At 42.7% G+C, this 27,653-nt stretch overlaps 1 protein-coding gene across 1 annotated transcript in view; it reads left to right on the forward strand.

Annotated features, from left to right (window-relative positions):
- Positions 1 to 27,653, forward strand: part of thsd7aa (thrombospondin, type I, domain containing 7Aa) — a 145,672-nt gene that overhangs the window by 51,673 nt on the left and 66,346 nt on the right. Inside the window, exons 3-4 of the mRNA XM_086062077.1 lie at positions 11,871 to 12,119; positions 14,786 to 14,967. Coding sequence (XP_085918203.1) covers positions 11,871 to 12,119; positions 14,786 to 14,967 — 431 coding nt within the window. The remainder of the gene's footprint in view (positions 1 to 11,870; positions 12,120 to 14,785; positions 14,968 to 27,653) is intronic.

Here is a 27,653-nt window from a genome sequence, read left to right on the forward strand (position 1 = left end):
CATTCCGTAGTACTGTAGTCCTTTTTGAGTTCAATATCCATGTGGTCTTTGTTAGGAGGTGAAATGGCCTCGTTCTGTCTGACAGTACTTATTCAGCTTTAATAGAGGCCACTGAGCAATGACAATTACTCCCTTTGAAAATCAAGATGTACACAATGCATTTCCTTATGAATTAATGACAAGGTCAGAAAATATTATTTGTCATCAAACTTCAAGCAAATAATGTGTGTCATAATCTAACGTCAAAATGATGATGCTTTCCTAACTTAACTATATATTTGCTTATATTCATCCCCAATAGACACATTGCTATTCTAAGATGATAAGAGGCTTAATAAGATGACTCCTATTAATTTCCTATTCAAACACAAAAAGGTTCACATTTTATTTTTGATGGCATAAATTATGGGCTACAAAAATTATTGATGATGTTGTGTAATATTACCATTATCTGTTGTTATTTAGTAGCATAATAGTAATTTTACTTGTGATCCATTGCATATTCTCTATAGGTGTTTATGTTTGCTTCTGTACTTTCACGCGCCTTTGCGTAGAGTCAGTACAAAAATCATCTGTGGCCTGTTGCTTCACATATTGCTGCCTTAAAGGGTTATGGGTAATTTCCTTTCATAAAGGGTGGGAGGAAGTAAACTAGGGTGACCAGATGTCCCATTTTGGCCGAGACGGTCCTGTTTTGGGTCCCTCATCTTGGTGGATTTTGCCAGCCTCATTGTTTTGTGTCGTTATCACGCAGGCTCGTATCCCGGCATCCCGTTTTTTGTTTTGTTTTTTGCCGTGTGTATGTCAATCACACAGTTGTCACAGCAATGTATACGATAAACCCCTTAAAAGGGAATTTAACTGTTATATTCCTTCCTATTTACTTCCAAATTCCTGTTTGTTTTCTCATTCTTATCTGTATCTGTATCTAGTCGGTAGCAGGCAATAGGCATTGATTGGAACGAGAACTGCTTCCTGCTTTCACATGTAAAAATCATGGGAAATGTATCTATTCACTGCGGTCGCCACTCGCCGGTCAGACAATGCAAACTGAGCTTTCTAGCGATATATTTCCCATGTTACAATGCGTGATCAGCGCTTGGTAAAGAACACAGCCAGCTTCCAATAGCTGTCCAGACAATAGTCTAGATAGAGATAATAGTGAGTGCTTTAACTTATTTAGCGCTGTTGAACTGTCAACCAAGATAGCATTTAAGCCACTCTCCCACTGAACTGCGAACATTGCCCAACGCTGCGAATGTTGAATTAGCAAAATATGAGGTTGTCGTCTGTCATTTTGTGACATATCTACGATATGTTTGCGATGTAAAAGCCGAGAGACGTAGTCTCTCCAGCGTGTCCTGGGTTGTCCCCGGGGCCTCCCGCCGGTGGGACATGCCTGGGATACCTCGCCCGAGCCACCTCAACTGGTTCCTCTCAACGCGGAGGAGTAGCGGCTCGACACTGAGTCCCTCCCGGATGACTGAGCTTCTCACCCTATCTCTAAGGGAGAGGCCGGCTACGCTGCAGAGGAAACTCATTTCGGCCGCTTGTATCCGGGATCTTGTTCTTTCGGTCACGACCCACAGCTCGTGACCATAGGTGAGGGCAGGAACGTAGATCGACCGGTAAATTGAGAGCTTTGCTTTATTGCTCAGTTCCTTCTTTACCACAACGGACCGATACAGCGTCCGCATCGCTGCAGACGCTGCGCAGATCCGCTGCGCAGATCCGCCTGTCGATCTCCCGCTCCAACCTACCCTCACTCATGAACAAGACCCCAAGATACTTGAACTCCTCCACTTGGGGCAGGATCTCATCCCCGACCCGGAGAGGGCACTCCACCCTTTTCCGACTGAGGACCATGGTCTCGGATTTGGAGGTGCTGATCTTCATCCCAACCGCTTCACACTCTGCCGCGAACCGCTCCAGTGAGAGCTGGAGATCACGGCTTGAAGAAGCCAGCAGCACCACATCATCTGCAAAAAGCAGAGATGCAATGTTGAGGCCACCAAACTGGACCCCCTCATCGCCTCCGCTACGCCTAGAAATTCTGTCCATAAAAGTTATGAACAGAATCGGTGACAAAGGGCAACCTTGGCGGAGTCCAACCCTCACAGGAAACGAATTCGACTTACTGCCGGCAATGCGGACCAAACTCTGACATCGGTCATACAGGGACCGAATAGCCCGTATCAGGGAGCTCGGTACCCCATACTCCCGAAGCACCCCCCACAGGACTCCCCAGGGACACGGTCAAACGCCTTCTCCAAGTCCACAAAGCACATGTGGACTGGTTGGGCGAACTCCCACGGACCCTCGAGGACCCTGCCGAGGGTGTAGAGCTGTTCCACTGTTCCACGGCCGGGACGAAAACCACACTGCTACTTCTGAATCCGAGATTCGACTTACCGACGGACCCTCCTCTCCAGCACCCCTGAATAGACCTTACCTGGGAGGCTGAGGAGTGTGATCCCTCTAAAGTTGGAACACACCCTCCGGTGTGTCCTTCTTAAAAAGGGGGACCACCACCCCGGTCTGCCAATCCGATGTCCATGCGATGTTGTAGAGGCGTGTCAACCACGAAAGCCCCACAACATCCAGAGCCTTTAGGAACTCCGGGCGGATCTCATCCACCCCCAGGGTCCTGCCACCGAGGAGCTTTCCAACCACCTCAGTAACTTCGACCCCAGAGATAGGGGAGCCGACCTCAGAGTCCCCAAACCCTGCTTCCTCAAAGGAAGGTGTGTCGGTGGAATTGAGGAGGTCTTCGAAGTATTCTCCCCACCGATTCACGACGTCCCGAGTCGAGGTCAGCAGCACCCCATCTCCACTATACACAGTGTTAATGGTGCACTGCTTTCCTCTCCTGAGACGCCGGATGGTGGACCAGAATTTCTTTGAAGCTGTCCGGAAGTCGTTTTCCATGGCCTCACCGAACTTTTCCCATGTCCGAGTTTTTGCCTCAGCGACCGCCGAAGCTGCATTCCGCTTGGCCAACCCGTACCTGTCAGCAGCCTCCGGAGTCCCACAGGCCAAAAAGGCCCAATAGGACTCCTTCTTCTACTTGACGGCATCCCTTACCGCTGGTGTCCACCAGCGGGTTCGAAGATTGCCAACACACCACCAGGTGGTGATCAGTTAACAGCTCCGCCCCTCTCTTAACCCGAGTGTCCAACACATACGGCCGCAAATCCGATGACACAACTACAAAGTCGATCATCGAACTGCGTCCTGGTGCCAAGTGCACATATGGACACCCTTGTGTTTGAACATGGTGTTCGTTATGGTCAGTCCAATAACAAAACACCGCTCGGGTTTTGATGGGGGGGGGGGGGGCGTTCCTCCCAATCACTGTTGCTGTGAGCGTTCAAGTCCCCCAGCAGAACGAGGGAGTCCCCAGGGGGAGCGCTCTCCAGCACACCCTACAAGGACTCCAGAAAGGGTGGGTACTCTGAGCTGCTGTTTGGTGCATAAGCACAAACAACAGTCAGGACCTGTCCCCCCACCCAAAGGCGGCGGGAGGCTACCCTCTCATTCATCGGGGTAAACCCCAACGTACAAGCGCCTAGCCGGGGGGCAATGAGTATGCCTGCCTGCCCTGCGCCGCTCACCGTGGGCAACTCCAGAGTGGAAGTGAGTCCAGCCCCTCTCGAGAGGATTGGTACCAGAACCCAAGCCGTGTGTGGAGGCGAGTCCGACAATATCTAGTCAGAACTTCTCAGCCTCGCACACCAGCTCAGGCTCCTTCCCTGCCAGAGAGGTGACATTCCATGTCCCCAGAGCTAGCTTCAGTAGCCTTTGGCTGCCACCCAACTCACTGCACACCCGACCCTTTTGGCCCCTCCCACAGGTGGTGAGCCCATGGGAAGGGGGACCCATGTTGCCTTTTCGGGCTGTGCCCGGCCGGGCCCCAGGGGTATAGGCCCGGCTACCAGACGCCCGCCTTAGAGCCCCACCTCCAGGCCTGGCTCCAGAGGGGGGCCACGCCGCACATTCAATAATAATAAAAATAATAACAATCAAAAATTTTGCGAGTTCCGTTCTTTCTTTTTTTTTTCTTCTTATAAAGAGCTCAGTATTGTTTATTCGGAAATGTCATCATCATTGCTCTTTATTATTTTTATTTTATTTTTTATTTTTTTTAATTTTTTTTTGTGTGTATGTGCGTGCGTGCGTGTGTGTGCGTGCGTGCGTGCGTGCATGTATTTGGTAGCTCACCAAAAACCTATTAGAAAAAATCTCATACCGTTCACCTAAACCGAACACTGCCGTCAGGAGACCCGAGGGGACCAAAGAAAACCAAGGAAGGTGGAATCCAGCACCGACCAGACACCACCCACCGGGCCACCCACCAGAACTCCTCCCCAACCCAAGAAACATCCAGACCCCAACAAATCCAAAAAACATAACATCAGGGAGGCCTCAAGAGACCGAAGGAGAGACCGAGAAAAGGAAGGAAGGACAGACGAAGCCGAGTGAGATCCACAGACACCAGCCTCCACCGATTCAATGACCTGAGGAGGAAACAGATTGTGTCTGAGTTTCGGTAGATGCTGGTGTGGTGGATCTGGCATGCATGAAAATCTCCACCAAAGAGGGGAGCCGTCGACCCCCGCCGGAACAGAGCAAGCGCAACACCTCAGGGCCCCCCAGGCCGCGGCAGCGCCAAAGGACGACCCCCGGGCCCCGCCAGGGCCACCGGCCGGAGAGCAAACCCAGGAGCAGGAGCGCCCCCCGCCCCAACACGGCCCGCGCCCCCGACCCAACGCAGCAGGACGGGGCACTGCACTTAATTGGCTTAAACCTTTTTTCAGGGATTTAGATGCCATTGATAGAGCCTATATATGCCCGCACAGCAACATCTTGTTGAGTTTTGGAGGAATATCACTCTGCTTGACTGTCCGTGCTGCCCGCGGTGGGCTTGGGCACATTGAGCACTTGTAAAACCTGAAATACAAACTAGAAAATATGTTTAACACATGTCTACAAACTAGCTTTTTGTTTTTCGCTTTTGAAACAAGTAATCCAACAATAACAACCAAATTGGTCGTTTTACCATGCACCAAAATACGACCAAGTGTCACGTATTGTAGATTAGCGACCTCTATCGGCCATGTTGAATAGTGCAAAAATAAAAAAATCTGGATTTGAACCCTGCCCGCCTGATTAAAAGATGAACGTTTATCTCACTGAGCTAACAGGACAGTAACAATTTCAGTGTTGTTGATTAATGGTTGGGGTTAGGATGAGGCTTTCAGTGAGGTTGTACAGTACACGTTACATCTTTACATGGGATACTAAGATTAGGAAAAGGCAGAGTGAGGTTGTACAAAACTGCAAAACATGTTGTGAACACTAATACAATCACTGGCCAAGTAGCACAGTGAGATAAGCACTTGTCTTTTGACCAGAGGGGCCTGGTTCGGGTCCAGCTTTTGGCTTTTTGCGCTATTCGACATGGCCGATAGAGGTCGCTAAACTAAAACAAGTAACACTTGGTCGTAATTTGGCACCTTTTCAAAACGTCCTATATGGTCATATTTATTGGAGGACTGTCTCTTTTGAAATATGATTTCAATGCGTGTATTGTTGCAGGCAGAGCCGCACAGAGTGCTCCGCCTCAACACAAGTGCTTTCTCACCGTATAGTATATGGGCGTCAGACTGAATTTATGAATGGGACCTCGGAAAGAACTTTGCCAACACATTTATGATAAATTATAATGAATTACGACGGGATTACAAGTAAATGCGCATGTTGGTGAAACAATGGATTGAACATTAATTGAAACACAAAATTTCCTCGCGATAATGGCGACAACTACGAATAACTCCGAACACAAATGCGACATATTCCGACCAATTCCGAACCCTGTCGAACTCTGTCAAAACGCAACTTTCGCAACGTTTGGCAACGCTCGCAACTCAGTGGGAGAGGGGCTTTAGCGATTGACCCCCACCCCATTGACGAAGATTGACTAGCAATTACATTTTGTGAAACCTTTGTTTCCTTGTTGAATGTTGAACAGTAAGAGGCGCTTCATGCTTTTTTTATCTGGTAAAGATGCTCGTGCTTCGCCCCCCAATAGACGTGACCGAAGACAACATTTTCATCCGTTGCCGTGATTGGTCAAAACAAACATGCACAAGATGCCACATTGTCTAATCAGCTCAAAGTATTGTACAGAATGTCCCTTCTTTCCCGAACGCATCTGCCGAGTAAAGTTCCAGATTGATAATGTGAAAAACTCCCTTGAGTGAATCACTCTTATCAATCTGGCTTGTGAGGTTACTTTGCTCGAATAGGATGGGAAAGAAGAAAAAGAATCCCAAGCAAAAATCCGACAAGACTGCATGACTCACGTTGAAATTTTCCTCTTATTCTGTTGTAATTCCTTTCAGTGTAAGGCGGATCACAACACTTTGTAGTTCCAACTACTGAACAGGAGGTACTTGACAGCCATCTATTCAAAAGACGTGCCATGACATGGCAATCATCCAGGTATCTGGGGTTTTCAAATGAGATTTCATGCGGTTGAGTGCTACCCAGTGCTTCCTTCTTGCTCCACCTCTGGCAATCAAGAGTTCTCCCATGTTGGAGCTTGGAGCAGGAATAGTTAGCACATGGTGGAAATGCTTAACTTGACAAAAAGGCCTTTAAAAGCTTGCTGTCGATATATCCAGCTTTAGTGTATGCATTTGAGCTTTATGAATATTGTAAGGTCAAAATAGTAAATGGTACTTCATTTATATAGCGCTTTTCCACCTTACAAGGCCCTCACTCAAAGCGTTTTGCATTTTGACTACTCATTCACCCACTGATGACGCATCAGGAGCAATTGAAAAACCCCCAACCTCAGGGTTGCGAAACGACCACTCTTATCACTGAGCCCCACTGTCCCCATGCTAACTAATGGACCAAAATCAAATTATATTGAAAAACATTGTTTATCATGGCAAACATATTTGATTTGATTAATTAGATTATTAATCTAAATTATTTTTGGGTAGTTTTAATAGAGTACTACATGTACCCATTAGGCCATGTACACACGTAGCAGGGTATTTTTAAAAAACAGATATTTCTATCCTCCCCGTGTAGAAAAAAATGGTCCTCAGCACCACATTTGTAGAAAAGAAAACATCCTCAGCTAACCACATGAATATGTTTTTAAGTACATTCATAACAATGCCAGACCTTAGGGTGGCAAGAGTTCCCCAAATCCTATCCAATCAAAGTACGCTTCCATCTTGCGACGTCACTTCCACAAATTGGGCAGACAATGAGATGCATGCCAAGCCTCTAGGTGGCAGTAGTTAGCCAAATACTGCTCGTATCTTGACGTCCCTTTCACCATACGTCACACAAGCGCGGACTGTCAGCGCATACAAGTCTTTTTTATTATTATTTAAAAAAATACTTGTAAACAGTCAATCAGAGTGAGTACATCATAAACAGAGCATAGAGGAAAACAAAGAGGATAAATGCAAAATTTGAAAAAGCTTCACTTGTCTTTTTTTCACTTACTCACTCACTCAAACACGCACACACACATACAAACATGGTCTCCCGGGTGGGGAAGCGAATCCACGCTGCCTGCTTTTTCTTCTTTTTTAACAACTTGAGGTATGTGTTTGAGTGACGTGTAGAGCAACGACGCAATCTCCGTGGACGTGTGGATGACAGGACAAAACACAAAAAAATATCTCCCGTTTGCAAATCCCCCGGCTACGTGTTCACAGGGCCTGAATGTCATTACAAGAAAAAAAAAATCGTATAGTCTTCATTCAAATTCAAATTGGTTGTTTATAATTTCTTATCAAGAAGTACATACTGTTGCTGATTTTATATTTTTGTATTCTTTTTTAAAATCTGTTCCAATTTCTTAGGGTTGTTTATATGTTTTTTGTTTTTTTGTTTAGCCATTTTGTGATAATAACAATAAACGTGAACATTTTGCTTATGATAATTGTCATATGAAGTTTTCATACCATTTCATTTTTACTTCTTGCTAATACTGGGTTAGTGGGTTGTTTTTGTAAAGTATCCCTGGGCTATCTCTTTGGCCTATTATAGCACAATTACACAGAGAGAATGAACCTCAATCTGTGCAGGATAACTGTACGTGCTCAAAAGAGAAATTAAATAAACTCCTAAAAGAGCAACTGGTGCAAGCCAAAGAGCCACAGAACATATTCAATGGCAAAGGTTCGGAAGAGTTTAAGTGTTGAGACAAAAACAAATGCAGGAAGCTATTAGTCCAGAATAGCTCCTAAGTGTCTACAAAATAGAGAAAACAAACATTATTTCAACTCCACAGCAATCCTGTCATCAAACAAAGGTTGTGGTGCTGTGGAGCAGACAAATGTGGATCATTGGTTTGAAATTAACTCCTTTGAAATGTTGTACATCACATTTGGTTACGATGCACTATATTGCTTCAACAGGCTAATCTATACATCACAGCAATCTACTCACATCTTTATTGAATCATAGAATTCTGTTTCTTCTTCTAATGTATTCACATATATTTTTACTGCCTTCATTTTTCAGTTGGGTGTTTCAGTCGACAAGTGTTATTTGTGTTGAACAAACACATGAGGATGGAGCTGCCGGGAAATAGAGCAAGAGGAAAACCTAAGACAAAGTTGATTGATATAGTGAGGGAAGACATGAGTTTGTGTTAGAAAGGAAAATGCTGAAAATAGATTCCGATGGAAAAGGATGACATGCTGTCGTGACCCCTAACGGTGCAAGCCGAAAGGAAAAGAAGTGTTTAACACATACATGCAACTGCATCTTTCTCATCTACGGTCATGTTTTAAAAGGAACCCCGATTGTAATGACAAGTTTGCTCTATATTATTTATTTGGTTGTTACTAACATAACTATGAGATTAAATTTTCAAAAATAATTTCTAGTTTGTAGAAACTTTATTTGGATGTACGCCGCCATTATTATTTACGTAGCAAAGCATTCATGCGTAATGACGTAGAATGGCGGCTGGCTCTCTGCCGAGCAATGTGAAACACGTATAAAAAAAGCTCCTAGCGTTCCTAAAGAAACAACATGCGATCGGGAGAGTCACTGTGCTCTTGTCATTTGGTTGTTACTAACATAACTATGAGATTCAATTTTCAAAAATAATTTCCAGTTTGATACATTTTGTAGAAACTTTATTTGGACGTACGCCGCCATTATTATTTACGTAGCAAAGCATTCATGCGTAATGACGTAGAATGGCGGCTGGCTCTCTGCCGAGCAATGTGAAACACGTATAAAAAAAGCTCCTAGCGTTCCTAAAGAAACAACATGCGATCGGGAGAGTCACTGTGCTCTTGTCATTCACAAGACACCTTCAAGAGTTTTGATCGTCCCTTTAGGAACGCTACTGAGGCTTAACTTGCTTTCTTTATACGCGTTTCACATTGTTCGGAAGAGAGCCAGCCGTCATTCTACGTCACTAAGCACGTGGTGTTGCAACGTAAACAGGGTTGGGAATGTTACTAATGGGAATGCTTATAAAATGTAGTTAGTAACGTAATCCAAGTACCATAATATTAAAGTAATGTAACTTGATTACTTTAGATTACTACAATACAGAATATGCTCATGAAGACAAAATAAAAATAAATATCACCACAATATATATCCTATACAATGTGCCCCTGCTATTTGCGGGTGATAGGAACCCGGGCAGCCTACAAATAGCAAAAATCCTTATGTAATTGACATCCATTAAAAAGCATGTAGGCTATAGATAGGTTGATTGATTGATTGAGTGATTGAAGGCTATATCCTGTTTTTGAACTGTCACTGAAAGCAACCACACATCACAGTTTAGATAGATAGATCGACTCATGCACCCACATGCACGCACTGTGACATCAACAGCAAAATTAACTTTAATCCCAGTCACTAGTTTAGCCGTGTATATATTGTGCATGATGTTTAAAGGAGGAAGATGTAACTCACATTATGGTTATAGGCTAGCGGGCTAGCAATAAGCTGCAGCGCGTAGCATGTCGCTGGATTCTCTCTCTCTATATATATATATATCTATATATATATCTATATATATAAATACAATTCTCAATGTTCCTGTACTGTAACGGAGCCAAGCCTGGACATAAATAACAAAATGTATTAAACTGGAAATGATTTTTGAAAAATTAATCTCATAGTTATTTTAGTTACAACCAAATAAATAATATTGTCATGATAAGGGGTGCGTTGGAGAGGGTGGATCCAAATGCGGGGAGACATAGACTGGAGGAGACAAGGATTGTGAACAAAGTGAGATGCTTTATTAAAACTTGTCGGGACCGGTGAGAGGACGGGGACTGGAGAAGACGTAACTGGACTGGGTGTGGGGACGAAGACTGGACATGGCGTGACTGGATTGGCCTTGAGGAGACTGGCCGCCATGACTAGACTGAGCGAGGAGAGGGGGCTGGCTGCCATGACTGGACTGAGTGAGAGGGGGCTGACTTGACTGTAGCTGGTAGAATGTTGAGAACTTTGCAGGAACGTGGAGAACTTTGCAGGAACGTGGAGAACTATAAGGTGATGTGAGCTACAGGACAATGACAAGAATGATGAGACAACGAAGGAGGGCCAGACTGAGACAAAGAGAAACTAAATGGTGACGTGGAGAACTGGACGGGAACTAAGACAACTAAACGAAGACGAGGGTGACTAGACTGAAACAAAGATGATTTACATAAACTCGGGCTTGGCTTAAACAAGAAAAAAAAACACACGCACAGATTCCAGCCAAACTGCAACACTGACAGCTGACATAGACAATTATCTCACACCGGCTGGACAAACACAACAGACTAAATACACCAACACTAATGAGACACACCTGGGGAACACGAGAGGAAGAGGGCACTGATTGGTCAAACACACTGGGAAGGGAACAGGCACACAGGTGGACGTAATCAGACATAACGAGATAGGGGAAATACACAGGAACACAAGACAAACACAACAAACACACCAAAATAAAATAAAACCCTAACCCATACAAAACCGAAACATGACAAATATGGAACAAACTTGTCATTACAATCGGAGTTCCTTTCAAGAAAGCAGCATAGGAGAAAATTAAAGTTGTGTACAGTAATTTGTCATTTGCCAAGTGTTCCTAAGGAGGTATTTTGCATTGTATAACTAGATTATATTTATTTTTGCACTTTTAAATGTTAGTTGATTAATTGATTGTTGACAATGTTGACAATTGAGTGGATTTGATTAATCACAAATTTTTGGGGATATGTTGAATGTGAAGATCTTTATTTAGGCCTCATATTTTTATTAAATAGGTCTTGGTGTAATTATTTTATGTACAGTAGAAAACAATTTGTGGTGGTTATGGTTAGGGAAGCATGATGCGAGAGCATTGCCATGTCTGAAAGTATTCATCATTAGCCCCTTTACACCATGGCCTTTTAAGATTTTTTTTGACCTTTTGACCAGCTTACTGGCTGTTGGACAAATATGGAATAGGGGGTTAAAGTTAACCCAGGAAGTGTCATCTTAACTCTCAAAATTCACTGAGAGTGCAATTACTGTTGTCATATTGACAGTGCCACACTCACATTATTGTAAAGGGGCAAGTTGCCACTGCTGTGTGAACGCAACGTTGGCATGTCCTGCTTCGGTTAGTTCTGTGACAGCCTAGTAAATTCTGGCTATATGTTTACACATCTAATGAGACAATGTACAAGGAAACAAAGTGTGAAAGTGGAGACCACATCCAACAGGTTATTGTTATAATTTGTTTATTTGAACCTATCGCTACTTGTTCAAGCACAAATAACCAATGCCTTACGGTACTGCTTTGCTTCTGTCATTTCTAGCCTGTGCTCTCATGAATCGCTGCCAGTGACCTACCAAGCGTGTGTCGTAACTAAAGACTGTGATGTGACCGACTGGTCTGAATGGTCAGCTTGCTCTAAGGAGTGCTATAACCCCAATGGGCCCAAGGCTGAGCAGACCCGCACACGAAAAGTCAGTCAGTTCCCCATTGGAGGAGGGGTCGACTGTCCCGAACTGGAGATGACCCAGCCATGCAGTCCTCAGGGGGAATCAATGCCGCACTGCATCGTGTAAGTTACCAGATTTGCTCAAACGTATGGAGGACCAAAACTGCAGGACTGCCCCCTCATTTGACCTGACAGAACGTCTACAGCATGAATTAAATGAATGTGAGAGCAGAGCATTTTTATTTATTAATTGATATTTATTTCTATTTATATATTTGTATTTATTTCTGTTTTTTTTTTTTTTTTGGAATCTCAGTTTTTATTTCTGTATTTATTTAGGGATATATATATATATATATATATATATATATATATAGTTGTTTTTATTTCCATTTATATTAATTTTTGTATTTAATTTTTGAATTATATTTTTTATATCCGTTTACATTTTCACTTTTTTTTATTTAGTCATTTATTTAATTTTTGTTGTCATTTATTTATTTTTATTTAATTTGGCAGTTTTGATCCTCCATACAAACGCACCACAATTAAGAGAATGAAATCAATATGGCACTTAACTCATTTGTTTTTACTTCTGTTTACCGTTCTGGCTTGTTGGACACCTGTGCTCTACTGAGTGACATTGTAGTTAAATTTGGTCATTATAAAACAACAAATACAAATCAAATGGTGGCTTTTTTGGCACAAAATCGACCTCTGCCAATGCTTTTACTGCTATTTGTTTGTTTTGCAGTTTCATTTTTTCCCCTTAATTTCTGAGTAAAATGCATCTACTAAATTTAGCTATTTGCAAGACATTAATGATTAGCCTTGGCCAAAGCTTGTGCTTTATTGAGTGCCACTGTAGTCTGTTGTGTTTTTTTCTAGCATTGATTTGTTTGTTTTCACATCTGTTTGCCGAGATTATAACAAAAAGCCGTATTGGAATTTCATAGACAATAAATCTCAGTGGTGATACAGACTCTAAGTCTGAGCCAATTAGGGATATTACGGGTAATAATTCTGAATTTTTTATAGCTATAGTTTTTCTAGTCTTTTGCCTAGCCATTTGACAAAAAGAAAGCACAATTATAAAATACAAAATGTAGTTATTTTCAATGGGATGGATAAAGTATCTATCTATCTATCTATCTATCTATCTATCTATCTATCTATCTATCTATCTATCTATCTATCTATCTATCTATCTATCTATCTATCTATCTATCTATCTAAGAAAAATCTTTAACACTAGCGTATGAATTATTTTTGGGTTAACTGTATACAGTTTTTGTAAATTAAGCATCATTTGATCAACTTTATCTTTCTAATCCAATCACCAAACACAATGAAGTCGTTGAAGATATGGTTAACAAAAACATTTATAATTCCATGTTAATTCTCATGGAATTGACCATAACACATCATCATCAGCCATCAGCATCTAATTCTACAGCCTCATTTTTGACAAACAGGAGGTGGAGAGGTACAATATGTGCTTTGACCTTATTGGTATGTTTTCTGCATTCCACTATCTTTGAAACCAAACACAATGCTTTCCCCGAGAGCTTTTGTAAGACGACACTTGTGAGAGAGTGGAAACCCATTCATAAATATGGACCCTTTTATTGGTGAAATATAATAAATTCCATTATCAGCAGAATGGGAGCAGGGTTTATTATTTATGACTACCATTTGATTAAACAGATACAACTGCTTCAATGAATAGCCACAGCAACAAACTTTTTTCAGTTAACAAAACATAGTCTTTCAGCTATGTTGACATTGAGACACTAAAGTAGAAGTCCTAAGGCTTAATGTAAACACAAATCAAGTTCAATAACAAAGACTCAATAGCGACAAGCCATCCTAGTTTATTGAACACAGAAAGTATATACTTATTGTAGACCTGGGGTCAAAATAATGAAAGACATATCAGTAAAATACATTCTTATTTATGTTTGAAATTTTAAACTGCAGGTTTTTATTTTTATTTTTATTTTTTTTTAATTTTTACTTGATCTGACTTAATTACCTAAATAACTTTCCAAGACAAATGTGCGATATTTGTTTATGAGTGACACACGGTAAATACACTTATAGGTCGAGGGTTATTATAGTTTTGGAATTTTCATTATATTAGTTTTTATTTTATTTTGAGTTTTGTTTTTTAAATTTACTTAGTTTTAATTAGTTTTCAGGGTGGCTCTGTTAGTTTTCAATAGTTTAAGTAATTTCAAAAATGCTTAATTTTTGTCAGTTTTAGTATTGTTTTCTTTTCTTTTTTATATGTTGTGTATTACTTGTGTGCAATATTTAGTAAACACCATGGTAAAATGAAAAAAACAACAACACACTTCTTTCCTAGCGTTGTGTTCCAGCTGAATTTTGTTACCTTGGAGCGATGTCATCTGAAGGTACTTTTCTATTGGCTGCTGTTAGATGATGTCACTTCTGTGCAACATACTTTCAAAGATCCTTATTCTGGTTAACATGAAAAATAAATATACTTAAATCACATTTTAAATCAACCCCAGAGGTTCATGTATTAATCACCAAGACAAAAACTAAGGACATTTTCACTAAAACTATAGTTGTTTTGTAAATGTAAAATGTAGTTTCAGTTCATTTTCGTTTAAAAAAAAGTAATTTTTTTTTTTTTTATTTCGTTAACGAAAATGTTTTTTAAATATTAGTTTTAGTTATTTCGTTAGTTTTAGTTAACTAAAATAACCTTGTATAGTTCTAGCAATCACTATAACCATCTCCGATCCACATCTGTCCACCAGTTACACCTGGAAGACCACTGAGTGGACAGAATGCAGGGTGGACATGTTGCTGAGCCAACAGGACCGTCGTAGAGGAAACCAAACTGGCTTGTGTGGAGGTGGCATTCAGTCTCGGGAGGTTTACTGTGTCCTGGCCAATGAAGATACGCCTTCTAATCGGAGTTCTCTCAAAAGCAAAGAAGGTAATCTACTGTTGCATATTATACTATCAATTGCAGTCTGGTGTGGCTGTTTGGCCTACTGAATTAGGTACAACATATAAATACTGTACATGTCTCAACAATAAAGGTAGCGTCAACGCTCTGCATCGCCAAAAGTATCATAACTGCCCAATATAACAAGAGAGACTAAAAAAAGTATTTCCCCTTTGCAACTGTATTAGCTATAAGTCTTCAGAGAAGATTTTGTACAAGATTTGGGAATGTGTTTTAAAAGGTCAGGAAAATGCAGAGGGAGATTACTGCTTGTGCTTTTGCAATTGAGTTGCTTTCCATAGACTAAACACAACTCATGTTCCCATTTAGATTCTACTCTTCTTATTATTACTGTTGACTTTTTGTCCCTGTAGCCATATAGTAATAGAAGCTAGGAAAAATAAATATAGATTTCGCCCTCTATGGTTGTTGTCACAACTTTCGTCCAGTACCATTATCTGGTGGCATCACAAAAAAACAATACAATACATGGCCAAATAAAAGCAAAAGCAAAAGCAAAACATAATTGTGGAGTGAATAGGGGTGTAACCAAAACCGATTTGGACAACAATAATATATATATATATATATATATATATACATATATATATCCACACACACACCATGTACACTACTGATATTGTTGGTTATTCTTTGATTTCGTATTTTCATTTGTAAAAAAATATTTTGATTAATTCACGAAAGCGGTCTCTCCCCTGTTAATTTGTCATGGCTTATGAGCCGGGTCATGACAAAGTGGGGGCTTGTCCGGGAGTTTTTTTCCCGTTTTGGTCACGCAAGTGAAGTTGCCGCGCTTGAAATAATTATTACTTGTAGTTTTGGGATAATTGGCTGCGCGTTTTGGTTTGTTTGTAAGGGGTTTCCGCTTTTTGATCGGTTTAATTAGTGCTGCTGATGGCGCGGGCGCGTGCACGTGCGTGAGCCAGTTTGCTGTATATTGGTGCATATTTCTTTTTATTTGTTTACATGTCGGGCGGTCTTTGTTTTGGCGTTTGTGCTTGAATGGGTTGCTCCCGCGTTTTGTGTGGCGTCTCGTGGGGTTTTCCTGTGACGTCATTTTCCTTATATGGATAGTCTTGCTTGTTAGCGCTCTTGAGGAGAGACAGCTGGATTAACTGACTCATTGTTGTTTTTTCACGTTGAAGTTGGAGCGCAGGAAGTTTTTGGTCGTTCATGGTTTTGTTGGCGATTGCTGTTCTGTGGCCCAGAAGGTAAACCCAATGCGATGTATTTTGTTTTAAAGATGCGGATTTCATTGTAGGTGTAGGCGACTTTCTCATAAGGAGATTGCCGCGGGGTGGTATTAGGGAAGGAGGCAAGTGCGGGTTCCATTCCACTTCCATTTCCCCTTTTCCCTATCATCGGCTCGGTTTGTGTTCAGGGCCGTTTGGCCGCTGTGAGCAACACATAATTCCCACCGCCACGTCTCCAGAAGACTAGGGGGGAGTTAGTTTAGAGTTTTCTCAATAGCTTAGCGGAGATCCTTTTTTTTGGTGTTCATTGCTGGGTCATCACTTAAGCTTCTGTGGTTTTTGAATCTTTGTAGCCATGGATGAGGTTGTTAAAGTGTTTGTTGAGTCGCCGTGCTTGAGCACTTTGGACATTTGTAATAGAAAGGAATTGGCTTCGATTGGCGAGTATTATAAATTGGATGTTGGTGATTTGCGGAGGAGTAAAGACTGTGTTAGGGATATTTTGATAGCTGGGTTAGCCGATATGGGTGTTTTGGCCATAGATAAGGAAGATCGTCTTGCGGTTCTGTCGTTTTCGGTCCAGACTCAAGGCTTAACCTTCGAGCAGCAGAAGGAACTTCTTCAGCTACAGTTACGGCATGATCAACTAAATCGCGAACTGTAAATTAAAAAGCAGATTGAAATTGAGCGAATTCGGCAGGAGAAGGAGTCTGGTGGGAATTCGAGACGAGTCGTCTTGCTAGAGATAAAATGGGTGAGCAACGTGGTGATACAAAGGAGCAAGAGCCGCGGCATTCTTTTGACGTAAATAATTTGCGTTTGTTGCCACGACAAAGACCCAGACTCGTTTTTTGTTTTATTTGACCGGGTGGCCGGTGACCGGGTCTCATGTTGCAGTGTGTCCTGACGGGGAAAGCGCAGGAGGTGTACTCTTCCTTGAGCACGGAAGACAGTCGTAGTTATGAGAAGGTTAAAGCGACCGTCTTGAAAGCATATGAACTTGTGCCCGAGGCGTATAGACAACGATTTAGGTTTTGGGAGAGGCGTCCTAGCCAGATGTTTGTGGAGTTTGCCAGAGATTTGACCTCGCATTTTAGGCGTTGGCTAACTCCTCTTGATGTTACAACATTTGATGGATTATGCGAGTTGTTGATCTTGGAGCAGTTTAAGAATATGCTTTCGTCGCATATTGTCGCGTTTGTTAATGAAAAAAACATTCAAACTGTATCTCATGAGGCTATGATCGCTGACGAGTTTGAGTTATTATGCCAGACAAGACAAACTTCTGTGAATGGGCTGTTGCGCGAGATGATTTTGGTTGGCGGGGCAGCCGCATGATTCAGCGGAAGCCGTTGCGCTCAGGTTCGGTCGGTTCATTTAAACCCGGTGATAGGTCACGCCACTTCGACAAAGTGGATGGAACGCGACGTGGTTTTGATTAGGGCAGGATGTGCAATTACTGTCATCAATTGGGGCATTGGAAGGCTGACTGTCCTGTTTTGCAGGCTCGGAGTAAGATGGCCAAACCAAATGTAAAGCCTGCAGCGGCAGCAGTGCCAGTCAGCTGCAGAGGTTCTGAGACTCCTGTGCCTGTTTGTGAGTCTGCTGTTTTGGCTGCTTATAGACCATTCATTTGGGATGGTTTTGTTTCTTTGGTGGGCAGTGAGCTACCGGTCTCTGTCAAAATGAAGCAGCATGAGATCCACATACATCCGCCTCCACCAATTCAACGACCAGAGGAAGAAGCAGATTGTGTTTGAATTTCGGTAGATGCTGGTGTGGTGGATCTGGCATGCATGAAAACCTCCACCAAAGAGGGGAGCCGTCGACCCCGGCCAGGACAGAGCAAGCACAACACCTCAGGGCCCCCCAGGCCATGGCAGCGCCAAGGGTCAACCCCCGGGCCCCGCAGGGCCCACCGGCCGGAGGGCAGAGCCAGGAGCGGCCCCCGCCCCAACACGGCCCGCGCCCCCAACCCAACGCAGCAGGATGGGGCACGGCAGGCCCGCCAGGCACCCCACCGGCCCACAGCCCCCGCTCCCCCCACAACCCCTCCGCCCCCCATCAACCCCCGCCATCCACCACAACCCAGCCCCAGCCGTCCCCAGCCCTCCAAACCCCCAGACACCCCTCCACCGCCAGCGCCCCCCCACTCAGCCACCCATACCCCCCCTAACCAAGCCGCCGCTCCCCCCCCCCGACCCCAAACAACCGCCAGCCCCCCCCGACCCCCAAACCCAGAGGACCCCCCCCCCCCCCCCGTACCCAGGCACCGGTGCCGGAGAGGGGCCGGACAGCGGAGCGGAGAGGCACCCGCGCCCACCCCACCTCCTGTCGCGTGAAGACGACAAGAAGGGCAAGGGGAGAGGGGGAGAGGAGGAGGAAGGGTGACGAGGGAGAAGGGACAGGGAGGCGGAGGACGGGCGGGAAGAGACGAGGAGGGAGAGGCAGCAAGGGGGAGGAAGGGGGAGGGGAGAGGGAACCACGGGGCACCCCGGAGGCCCACAGGCCCCGAACCGCGTCGCCGGGCCTGGCGGCGCCGCCCCGGACACCAGGGAGAGCACCGCAACACGGCACCCCCAAGAGACCCATAGAACGGCAAAGACGCAGCCGCCACCCAGCAGCCAACAGAGGGGCACGCCCACGCTCAGCCAGGGGGGACAGCACCTATAGAATTAACCCACTGGGATGCAGTGAATCCGAATATTAACCCTTAGTGCCCATTGGAGGTGAATCTTGAGGAGTTGGTGACTGTAAGGTGTTGTTTGATGTAGTCTGCTTGATCCTGCTGGCAGCAACTGGCTTCCTGACTATAAAAACACAACTATTAGTTACAAATTGCCAAATACAGAAACAACAATGTAAGTTATCGAAATGTGGTGGCTCTCGCTAACAGTCAGAATTAAGTAAACAGATTCAGGTTAAAATATTCTATATGTTTCTATAAATTTTGATATTTGGTTTTTATTTGAGGCAGATATTTTTTCCATTAAAATGTAATTTATGAGGAGGTTAGACCATTGGTCGATATTCAGAGTTTGTTTATTATTCCAGTTAACAAGAATTGTTTTTTTTTGCGATAGTAAGGGCTACAAGTGTAGATTGATATTGTTTATGTGGTAAGTCAGTTGTTATTAGGTCACCTAGAAAACACAAGTTTTGAGATAAAGGTATCCTACAGTCCAAGATAGCGGAAAGTTTTTCTAAGACTTTAGTCCAGAAATACATAACCGGAGTGCATAACCATAAAGCATGAAAATAAGTGTCTGCAGTGTTTTGTAAACATTGGAGATAAATGTCGGAGTCTGAGAGTCCCATTTTCTTCATCATATATTGAGCAATGTATGTTCTATGAATAATTTTATATTTGATAAGTTGTCAATTTGTATGTTTTGTCATTTTAAATACGTTTTCACAAACTTGAATCCAAAAGTCAGATTCCGGAGCTATAGACAAGTCTGTTTCCTATTTCGAGATGGGTAAAGACATTTTATCAGTATACGAAAGTAACTTATATATTTTTGAGAGGTTTTTTGTTGTTGTCGGAGAAAGCTTAGTAATATCTTTAGCCAAAGCAGGCGGTTGGAGCGTACCCCGAAGTGTTGGAATTTCTTTCTTTATCGTACTTTTAACTTGCAGATAATGTAAACAATTTTCGTTTTTTATTTTGTATTTTTGGAGCAAGGATGTGTATGATATAAACATATTATCTGAGAAAAGATGGTGGAGATGTGAAATTCCTTTCTGCTCCCACACACCTAAATAAAATGATTGGTTGTTAAGTTGAAAGTCGGGGTTATGCCATAGGGGAGAAAGCCCGCAGGGCTCCACTTGGGCTTTTGTAATTTCTAGTGCAGAAGTGGGCATCGAGGGCTGGAGTCCTGCAGGTTTTGCATGTTGCCCTTGTCCAACACAGCTGATATATGATCAACTCATCAGCAAGCTCTGCATAGGCTTGAGAATGATCCTGTTGATTGGAATCAGCTTGTGTTGGAAGTGAGAAACCTCCAAAACCTGCTGGACTCCGGCCCTCGAGGACCGAGATTGCCCACCTCTGTTCTAGTGCCTTCCACCAGGCAGTCAGGGTGGCGGAAATCATTGGGTTTTTAAAACAATTGTGTCGCTTAATCGATGTTGTAATGAAGAGTAAATCTAGAAGTCTGAGGTTATTACAATCCTTCTGTTCTAGTTCCAGCCAACAGTTAGTATCTCTGTTGGGTTGTGCCCATAGAATGATATATTGTATCGGGTTAGCTACATAGTAGTGCATAAAATTTGGTGCCTCGAGACCTCCTTTGGATTTACTTTTCTGAAGAGTAGATAGACTAATCTTTGCTTTTTTTTTTATTCCAGTAAAATTTTGTAACAGCCGAGTCCAACAACTGGAACCAGTTAGCCGTAGGTTTAAATGTAATCATTGAGAAAAAATAGTTTATTTTGGGTAAAACTTTCATTTTAATGGTGGCTATTCATCCTATTAGAGAAATAAGAAGATTATTCCAGCGCTCCAAGTCACTATAAATGACAGAAGTGGAGTAAAGTTTAAATGAATTAAATTAGTTAATTTAGGTGAGATTTTTATGCCTAAGTATTTTAAATTACCTATAGGAAATGAGTAGTGTGGGTCCTGGCTTGCAGGGTTCCATGCATTTTCTGTAATAGGTAGTAGTGTTGTCCAGTTAATAGAATAATCTGATAAATGTAAGAATTTAGTTATTAAGTTAAATACTTCCCCTAACAAAATAGCAGGCTTTTCTAAATAAAGTAAAATATCATCGGCATATAGATTAATTTTGTGTTCTGTTACCCAGAGTGAATTCCTTGAATCCTTCTTTCCTGGCGTATAGCTAATGCAAGTGGCTCAATACATATTGCAAATAATAAAGGGGACAGTGGGCATCCCTGTCTTGTGCGTCTCTGTAGAATACAACTCTGAGATATAATCCCATTCGTAGTAACTGTAGCTTTAGTAGAATCATATAATACTGACACCCAGTGAATAAATGACTTCCCAAAGCCAAATTTATTTAAAACAGCAAAGAGGAAGGACCAGTTAACTTTGTCGAAAGCTTTGTCTGCATCCAATGATATAATAACTGCCTTTTTATCATGCCGCTGTGACATGCTAATAAGGTTAACTCTTTGACCGCCAAAAACATTTAATAACGTTTAGTAAAATCCAAATGAGTGCCGCCAAAGACGCTATGTTTTTTTTTTTTTTTTTTTTTAAACGGGTGGAGGAAAGCCTTGGCAAGCTGTGCTGAAAGTATCAAACAGGTCGAGTTAGTATAATGACTATTTTTGGGCACTAGATGGCAGCGATGACTCTCTTTGGACAAGATCGGGTAGGCGTCAGTAGAAGACGTGATTTGGAGCTAGAGTATTGAGGGGAGAATGACTGAGGAAGTGAAAATGGCAACCGGTTGCAAGCAGCTCACACTTGAGCATTTTTTTCAAAGACGAAAAGCATCGACCAATGCTAAAGAGCACATTGATGATGATGATGATGATGGTGACTCCGAGGTTGACGCCGAAGTTGGAAGCGTTGACGCCGAAGTTGGAAGCATTGACGCAGGGGCTTCGATCGCGTTGTAAAGCCTCACCGGCTAGCGATGCTAACGCGTCCCCTTGCACGCAGGGGAGTTTTACACAATATACCTCACAAAAAGAAAAACTGTGTAAACATCCACACAATTGTAAATAGTACCACAGTTGCACACATTTGTAAATAGTTTGCCAAATTGTTTTGTCAAATTGTTACACTGTTGAATGTAAATAAACGTATTTTGCTATCAAAAAACACTTTTTCATTGTTGGTGGTAGTGTTTTACAGAAGTAAAGCACTGTTTAGATGTTTGTGGCATCATTCATGGAAAAAAAAAAGGTGTCAAATTCACTAGAGTGCATGAAATAATATCGTTTCACAAAAAGCTTGATTTCTCCGTATTTTGGTCCAAAACAGAGCATTTGGATAAAACTAACCTATTTTCTATTGTTGATTACTGAAGAACGGAATAAGGTAGAAACAAACTTTTTTTTTCTGATGAAAGATTCATTTGGTAGTATCTGTGTTTCCATAGTCCAAACACAAAATTTTCTGTGGACCTTGAAAGATCAGTCAAAATGCTTAAATCAGCTGGCACCCACACATCCTCTTTTCTGAAAATGCTTGGCAGTCAAAGAGTTAAAGAGCCTTAGTCGAGTAACGACCTTTAATAAAGCCTGTTTGGTCGCTATGAATGATTGTCGAGATCACCGTTTCTAGTCTAGATGCGAAAGCCTTAGTGATCATTTTAATATCAGTGTTAATTAGTGAAATGGGACGGTAACTTGATGGAAGGGAGAGGTCTTTTTCTGGCTTTAATAAAAGTTTAATTGCTGCTGTATTCATGTGTGGGTGTATGTAACCATTAGTTTTAATTTCTGTTACTACTCTTAAGAATAGTGGAGCAAGCATTAACCAGAAGTGCTTAAAAATATAACCATCCAGGCTAGGTGCTCTGCTAGGCATACTATCTAGAGCACTGTACAACTCGTTTATAGTAAGTGGCACATCTAACATATCTTTATATTCAGTAGTTAACTGAGGTATATTTAAGCTACTGAGGAATGCCTCAATATGCTCAGGGTTAGGCTTGTTAGTTTCTGAGTATAGGTTGTGATAATAGTTATAAAAAATGTGATTAATTTCTTCTGGTGATTGTGTGCATTCACCAGTTGTCCCTTTAATAGCTTTTTTTTTTTTTTTTTTTTTTTTTTTTTTTTTTTTTTTTTTTTTTTCTTTTTCTCTTTTTTCTTCTTTCTAAGAGCTCAGTATTGTTCATTCGGAAATGTCATCATCATTGCTCTTTTTTTTTTTTTTTTTTTTTTTTTTTTAAATATATATATATATATATATATACACATATATACATACATATATACATATATACATACATACATACATACTTTTTTTTTTTTTGTGTGTGTGTGGGTGAGTATGTGTGTGTGCGTGCGTGCGTGCGTGTGTTTGTTAGCTCACCAGAAAACCTATTAGAAAAAAAAAAAAATCTTATACCGTTCACCTAAATCGAACACCAGGAGACCCGAGGGGACCGAAGAAAACCAAGGAAGGTGAAATCCAGCACCGACCAGACACCCCCCACCAGAACTCCTCCCCAGCCCAAGAAACATCCAGACCCCAACAAATCCAAAAAACATAAAGTCAGGGAGGCCTCAAGAGACCAACGGAGAGACCGAGAAAAGGAAGGAAGGACAGACGAAGCCGCGTGAGATCCGAGACACCAGCCTCCACCGATTCAATAACCTGAGGAGGAAACAGATTGTGTCTGAGTTTCGGTAGATGCTGGTGTGGTGGATCTGGCATGCATGAAAATCTCCACCAAAGAGGGGAGCCGTCGACCCCCGCCGGAACAGAGCAAGCGCAACACCTCAGGGCCCCCCAGGCCGCGGCAGCGCCAAAGGACGACCCCCGGGCCCCACCAGGGCCACCGGCCGGAGAGCAAACCCAGGAGCAGGAGCGCCCCCCGCCCCAACACGGCCCGCGCCCCCGGCCCAACGCAGCAGGACGGGGCACTGCAGGCCCACCAGGCACCCCACCGGCCCCCAACCCCCGCCCCCCCACCACCCCCCGCCCCCCATCCACTCCCCGCCACCCACCCCAACCCAGCCCCAGCCGCCCCCATGCCCCCAATCCCCCAGACACCCCCCACCCCCAGCACCCCCCCACCCCGCAACCCCCACCACCGCCCCCCCCCCAACAAAGCCGCCCCCCCCCCCGACCCCACCCCGACCAACCGGCAGCCCCCCAACCCCCTTTAATAGCTTTAATAAGAGATTTTTCCCGATTGCGTTGAAGTTGGTTTGCAAGAAATGTACCTGATTTGTTATTATATTCAAAGTTGTTGTATCTCAATTGTTGTATTATAAACTCTGTCTTTTTAGATAGCATATCGTCTAACTGTATTTTTGTATTTTGTAAGTCAGTCCATATTTGGTTATTTGGGTTTATTGCATACTCATCCGTCAGTTGTTTAATTTTATCTTCCAAGTCTTTTTCTAATTTTTGATCCTGTTTCTTTTTATAAGATGAATATGATATAATTTTACCTCTAATTACTGCTTTCCCAGATTCCCAGAGAAGAGATGGAGATAAGTCTGGAGAGTCATTTATTTCCAAAAAGTCTGCCCACTCTTTTCTTATAATTTTGTCAAACTCTGCGTCGTTTAGCAGGGAATTGTTAAAACGCCATGTCGGGGGTGGTTTAAAGGTATAATCAACTTGTAGGGAAAGGGAGACTGGTGCATGGTCGCTAATAATAATAGGATGTATTTTTGTAACAGTTTTATCAGCAATAGAGTTATTTGTAAGAAAAAAATCAATTCTTGAAAAAGACTGGTGCACAGCGGAAAAGAAGGTAAATTCCTTGTTATTTGGGTTTTTAAGTCTCCAGCTGTCATCCATATATTCCCCTATTACTTTAGTAGATTGTAATCGCCTTATACATGTTGTATTATTAGAACGGTCTATTAATGGATTTAAGACTGTGTTAAAGTCTCCTCCAATAATAATAGTACAGTTCGCTGCTAATTCAAACAGCTGAGAGAAAAATTCATGGAAAAAGGCCGGATCATCCTTATTAGGGGCATATAAATTACCCAATGTATATATTTTATTAAATATAGTCACCTGAATAATAATGTATCGGCCCTCTGGGTCTGTTATTGTATTATTTAGAGTAAAGACATGGCCACTGACGACTGTTTGCAGAATGGCTTGCTGTTCAGGAAGTGGACACCCCTCGGTTTAAATTCTGTGGGAGAGGCTGTATTCCAGTTAGTGGTTCTGGCTAAGTACCGTCCCTTGGTGCTGAAGGTGGCCCATGATGATGGTGGACACTTCGGTGTCAGGAAAATATATTTGCATGTGTTGAAACATTTCTTCTAGCCACATATGAAAAGAGATGTTTCTGCTTTCATCAAAACCTGTCATATCTGTCAGTTGACAGGGAAGCCGAACCAAACTGTGAAGCCTGCTCCCCTGCAGCCGATACCAGTCGTGAGTGAACCTTTTAAACACCTGGTGGTAGACTGTGTTGGCCCTTTGCCAAGTTCAAAATTCTGACAGTAAGTATTTACTTACTGTGATGTGCCAGTGCAGGTGTTATCCGGCTGTGTGTCCGCTGAGGTCCATTACACCTAAATCTGTCGTGAAAGCGCTCACTCAATTCATCTCTGTGTATGGTATTCCCAAAATTGTCCAAAGTGATCAGGGCTCCAATTTTACATCCCATATGTTTGGGCAGGTCCTGAAAATGTTGGTAATAAAGCATAACAAGTCCTCCGCTTATCATGCGCAAAGCCAAGGTGTGCTGGAGAGATTTCATCAAACCTTGAAATCTTTGCTTCATGCAAACTGCAAAGTTGGACAGGGACTGGGAAGAGGGTCTTCGCTGGTTGATGTTGGCTGTGAGAGAAGCAGTCCAGGAGAGCACAGTATTTAGTCCCAACGAGTTGGTTTTTGGGCACACTGTGCGTGGTCCACTGTCTGTCCTCAAGGAGGATTGGGTGGAGACGGGACCTCCCAAAAATTTGATTGGTTTTGTTAATGGGTTCCGCCATCGCTTGTTTGTTGCTGGTGCCATGGCAAAGAAAAAAATACATGTGGCCCAGCACAAAATGAAAAAACAGTCATGAGTTCAGTCCAGGAGATCAAGTTCTGGCTCTTGTACCTGTTGTGGGGTCCCCATTTGAGGCTAAGTTCTCAGGCCCCCTACAATGTTGCAGAAAAGTTGTCTGATCTTAATTACGTAATTTCCAAACCGGTTCGTAGACAATCCAGAAAGCTATATCACGTTAATTTGCTTAAACCTTACTATAAGCGTGAGTCCTGCATAGCGCCAGGTGGTAGCTCTGGGTCTGTGCGGCCGGCGTTGGCCATGAGCTCCGTGTTGGAGGGTTCAGAGCCTGATGACAGTTTGCTCTATGGTCGTCTGAAGAACTCAGAATCACTTTGTAATTTAGATCAAATTCTGTTACATCTGCCCGAGTCTCAGCGTCGCGAGTTATCAGAACTAATTAGTGAATATCCATGTTTATTTGGCGATGTGCCATCGCGTACTGACTGGATCATCTGGAACATCTTGATTCTGAAATCATTACATGATTGAAAACAGAATTGCTGAGCCATCCTTTTCAAGTTGGGCATCTCCATACATTTTGGTACCAAAAGTTGACCAGACGCCTAGGTTTTGTACAGACTTTAGAAAGGTTAATGCAGTTACAAATCCGACTGTTTTCCGTTGCCTAAAATGGACGACTGTATTGCCCGAGTTGGTTCAGCCAAATTTGTTAGTAAGTTTGATTTGCTTAAAGGTTGCGTAATGTCGTTAGGACTGAAACTTTCCAACGATTAATGAACCACGTTGTAGCTGGTTTGGAGGGTTGTGCAGTCTATTTAGATGACTTGGTGGTTTATAGTGACACATGGGAACCACATCTTCAGCGGATCCAAGCACTTTTTTAACTTGCAATTGAATTTGCGATGGCGAAGGTGACATATCTTGGCCGTGTTGTAGGACAGGGTTGTGTCGCTCCGGTTGAGGCAAAAGTTCTTGCAGTCTAGCAGTTTACTAGGCCTACCACTAAGTGCAGCGATTTCTGGGGTTGGTGGCTCACTATAGGAGTTTCTGCAAGAATTTCTCGTCCATTGTTTTCCCATTAAATAAGTTGCTAAAAGCAAACGCAAAATTCGTCTGGTCTTCCGCATGCCAACAGGCGTTTGAGAAGTTGAAGCACCGCACAATTTCCACATACACACACACCATGTACACTACTGATAATGCAGACGATACACACGCCATTGTTGGTTATTCTTTGATTTCGTATTTTCATTTGTCTCCCCTGTTAATTTGTAATGGTTTATGAGCTGGGTCATGACTATATATATATATATATATATATATATATATATATATATATATATATATATTAGGGCTGAAAATCTCACCAGATAGATTGAAGATTTGTTGCGGTGTCGAGGAGATATGCAAATGTCAATAGGTCATTTTCAGGGCTTTTGTGTGACTTTTGAGATTTCATTATACCTAAATGTATGATCAAACTCAGAACTTTAAATCTTTCAGGGCTAGTGGCAGCTAAAATAAACATGGGGGAAGCTGAGCATTTGTTTGATGAGAGAATGCAAGAAGCAGGAGTTAAAAGTGCTTTTATCAGCACATGTTTACAAACAAGATGATGAACTAACATCTGTGAAAGCTGTCTGCTGGTCAAAATAGTTGTTCATGAGCTTTTGCATCATTGGTTCACCTTTGCGGGTTACGCGCGCGCGCGCGCGCGCGCGCACACACACACACACACACACACACACACACACACACACACCCCCACCCACACACCCACACACACACGGTGGGTTTACATTTCTAGTAGGGACATCTA

This window comes from Leptonotus elevatus, chromosome 19 (assembly GCF_054856555.1).
Source record: "Leptonotus elevatus isolate MCC_2025b chromosome 19, RoL_Lele_1.0, whole genome shotgun sequence".
Classification (NCBI taxonomy): Eukaryota; Metazoa; Chordata; class Actinopteri; order Syngnathiformes; family Syngnathidae; genus Leptonotus; species Leptonotus elevatus.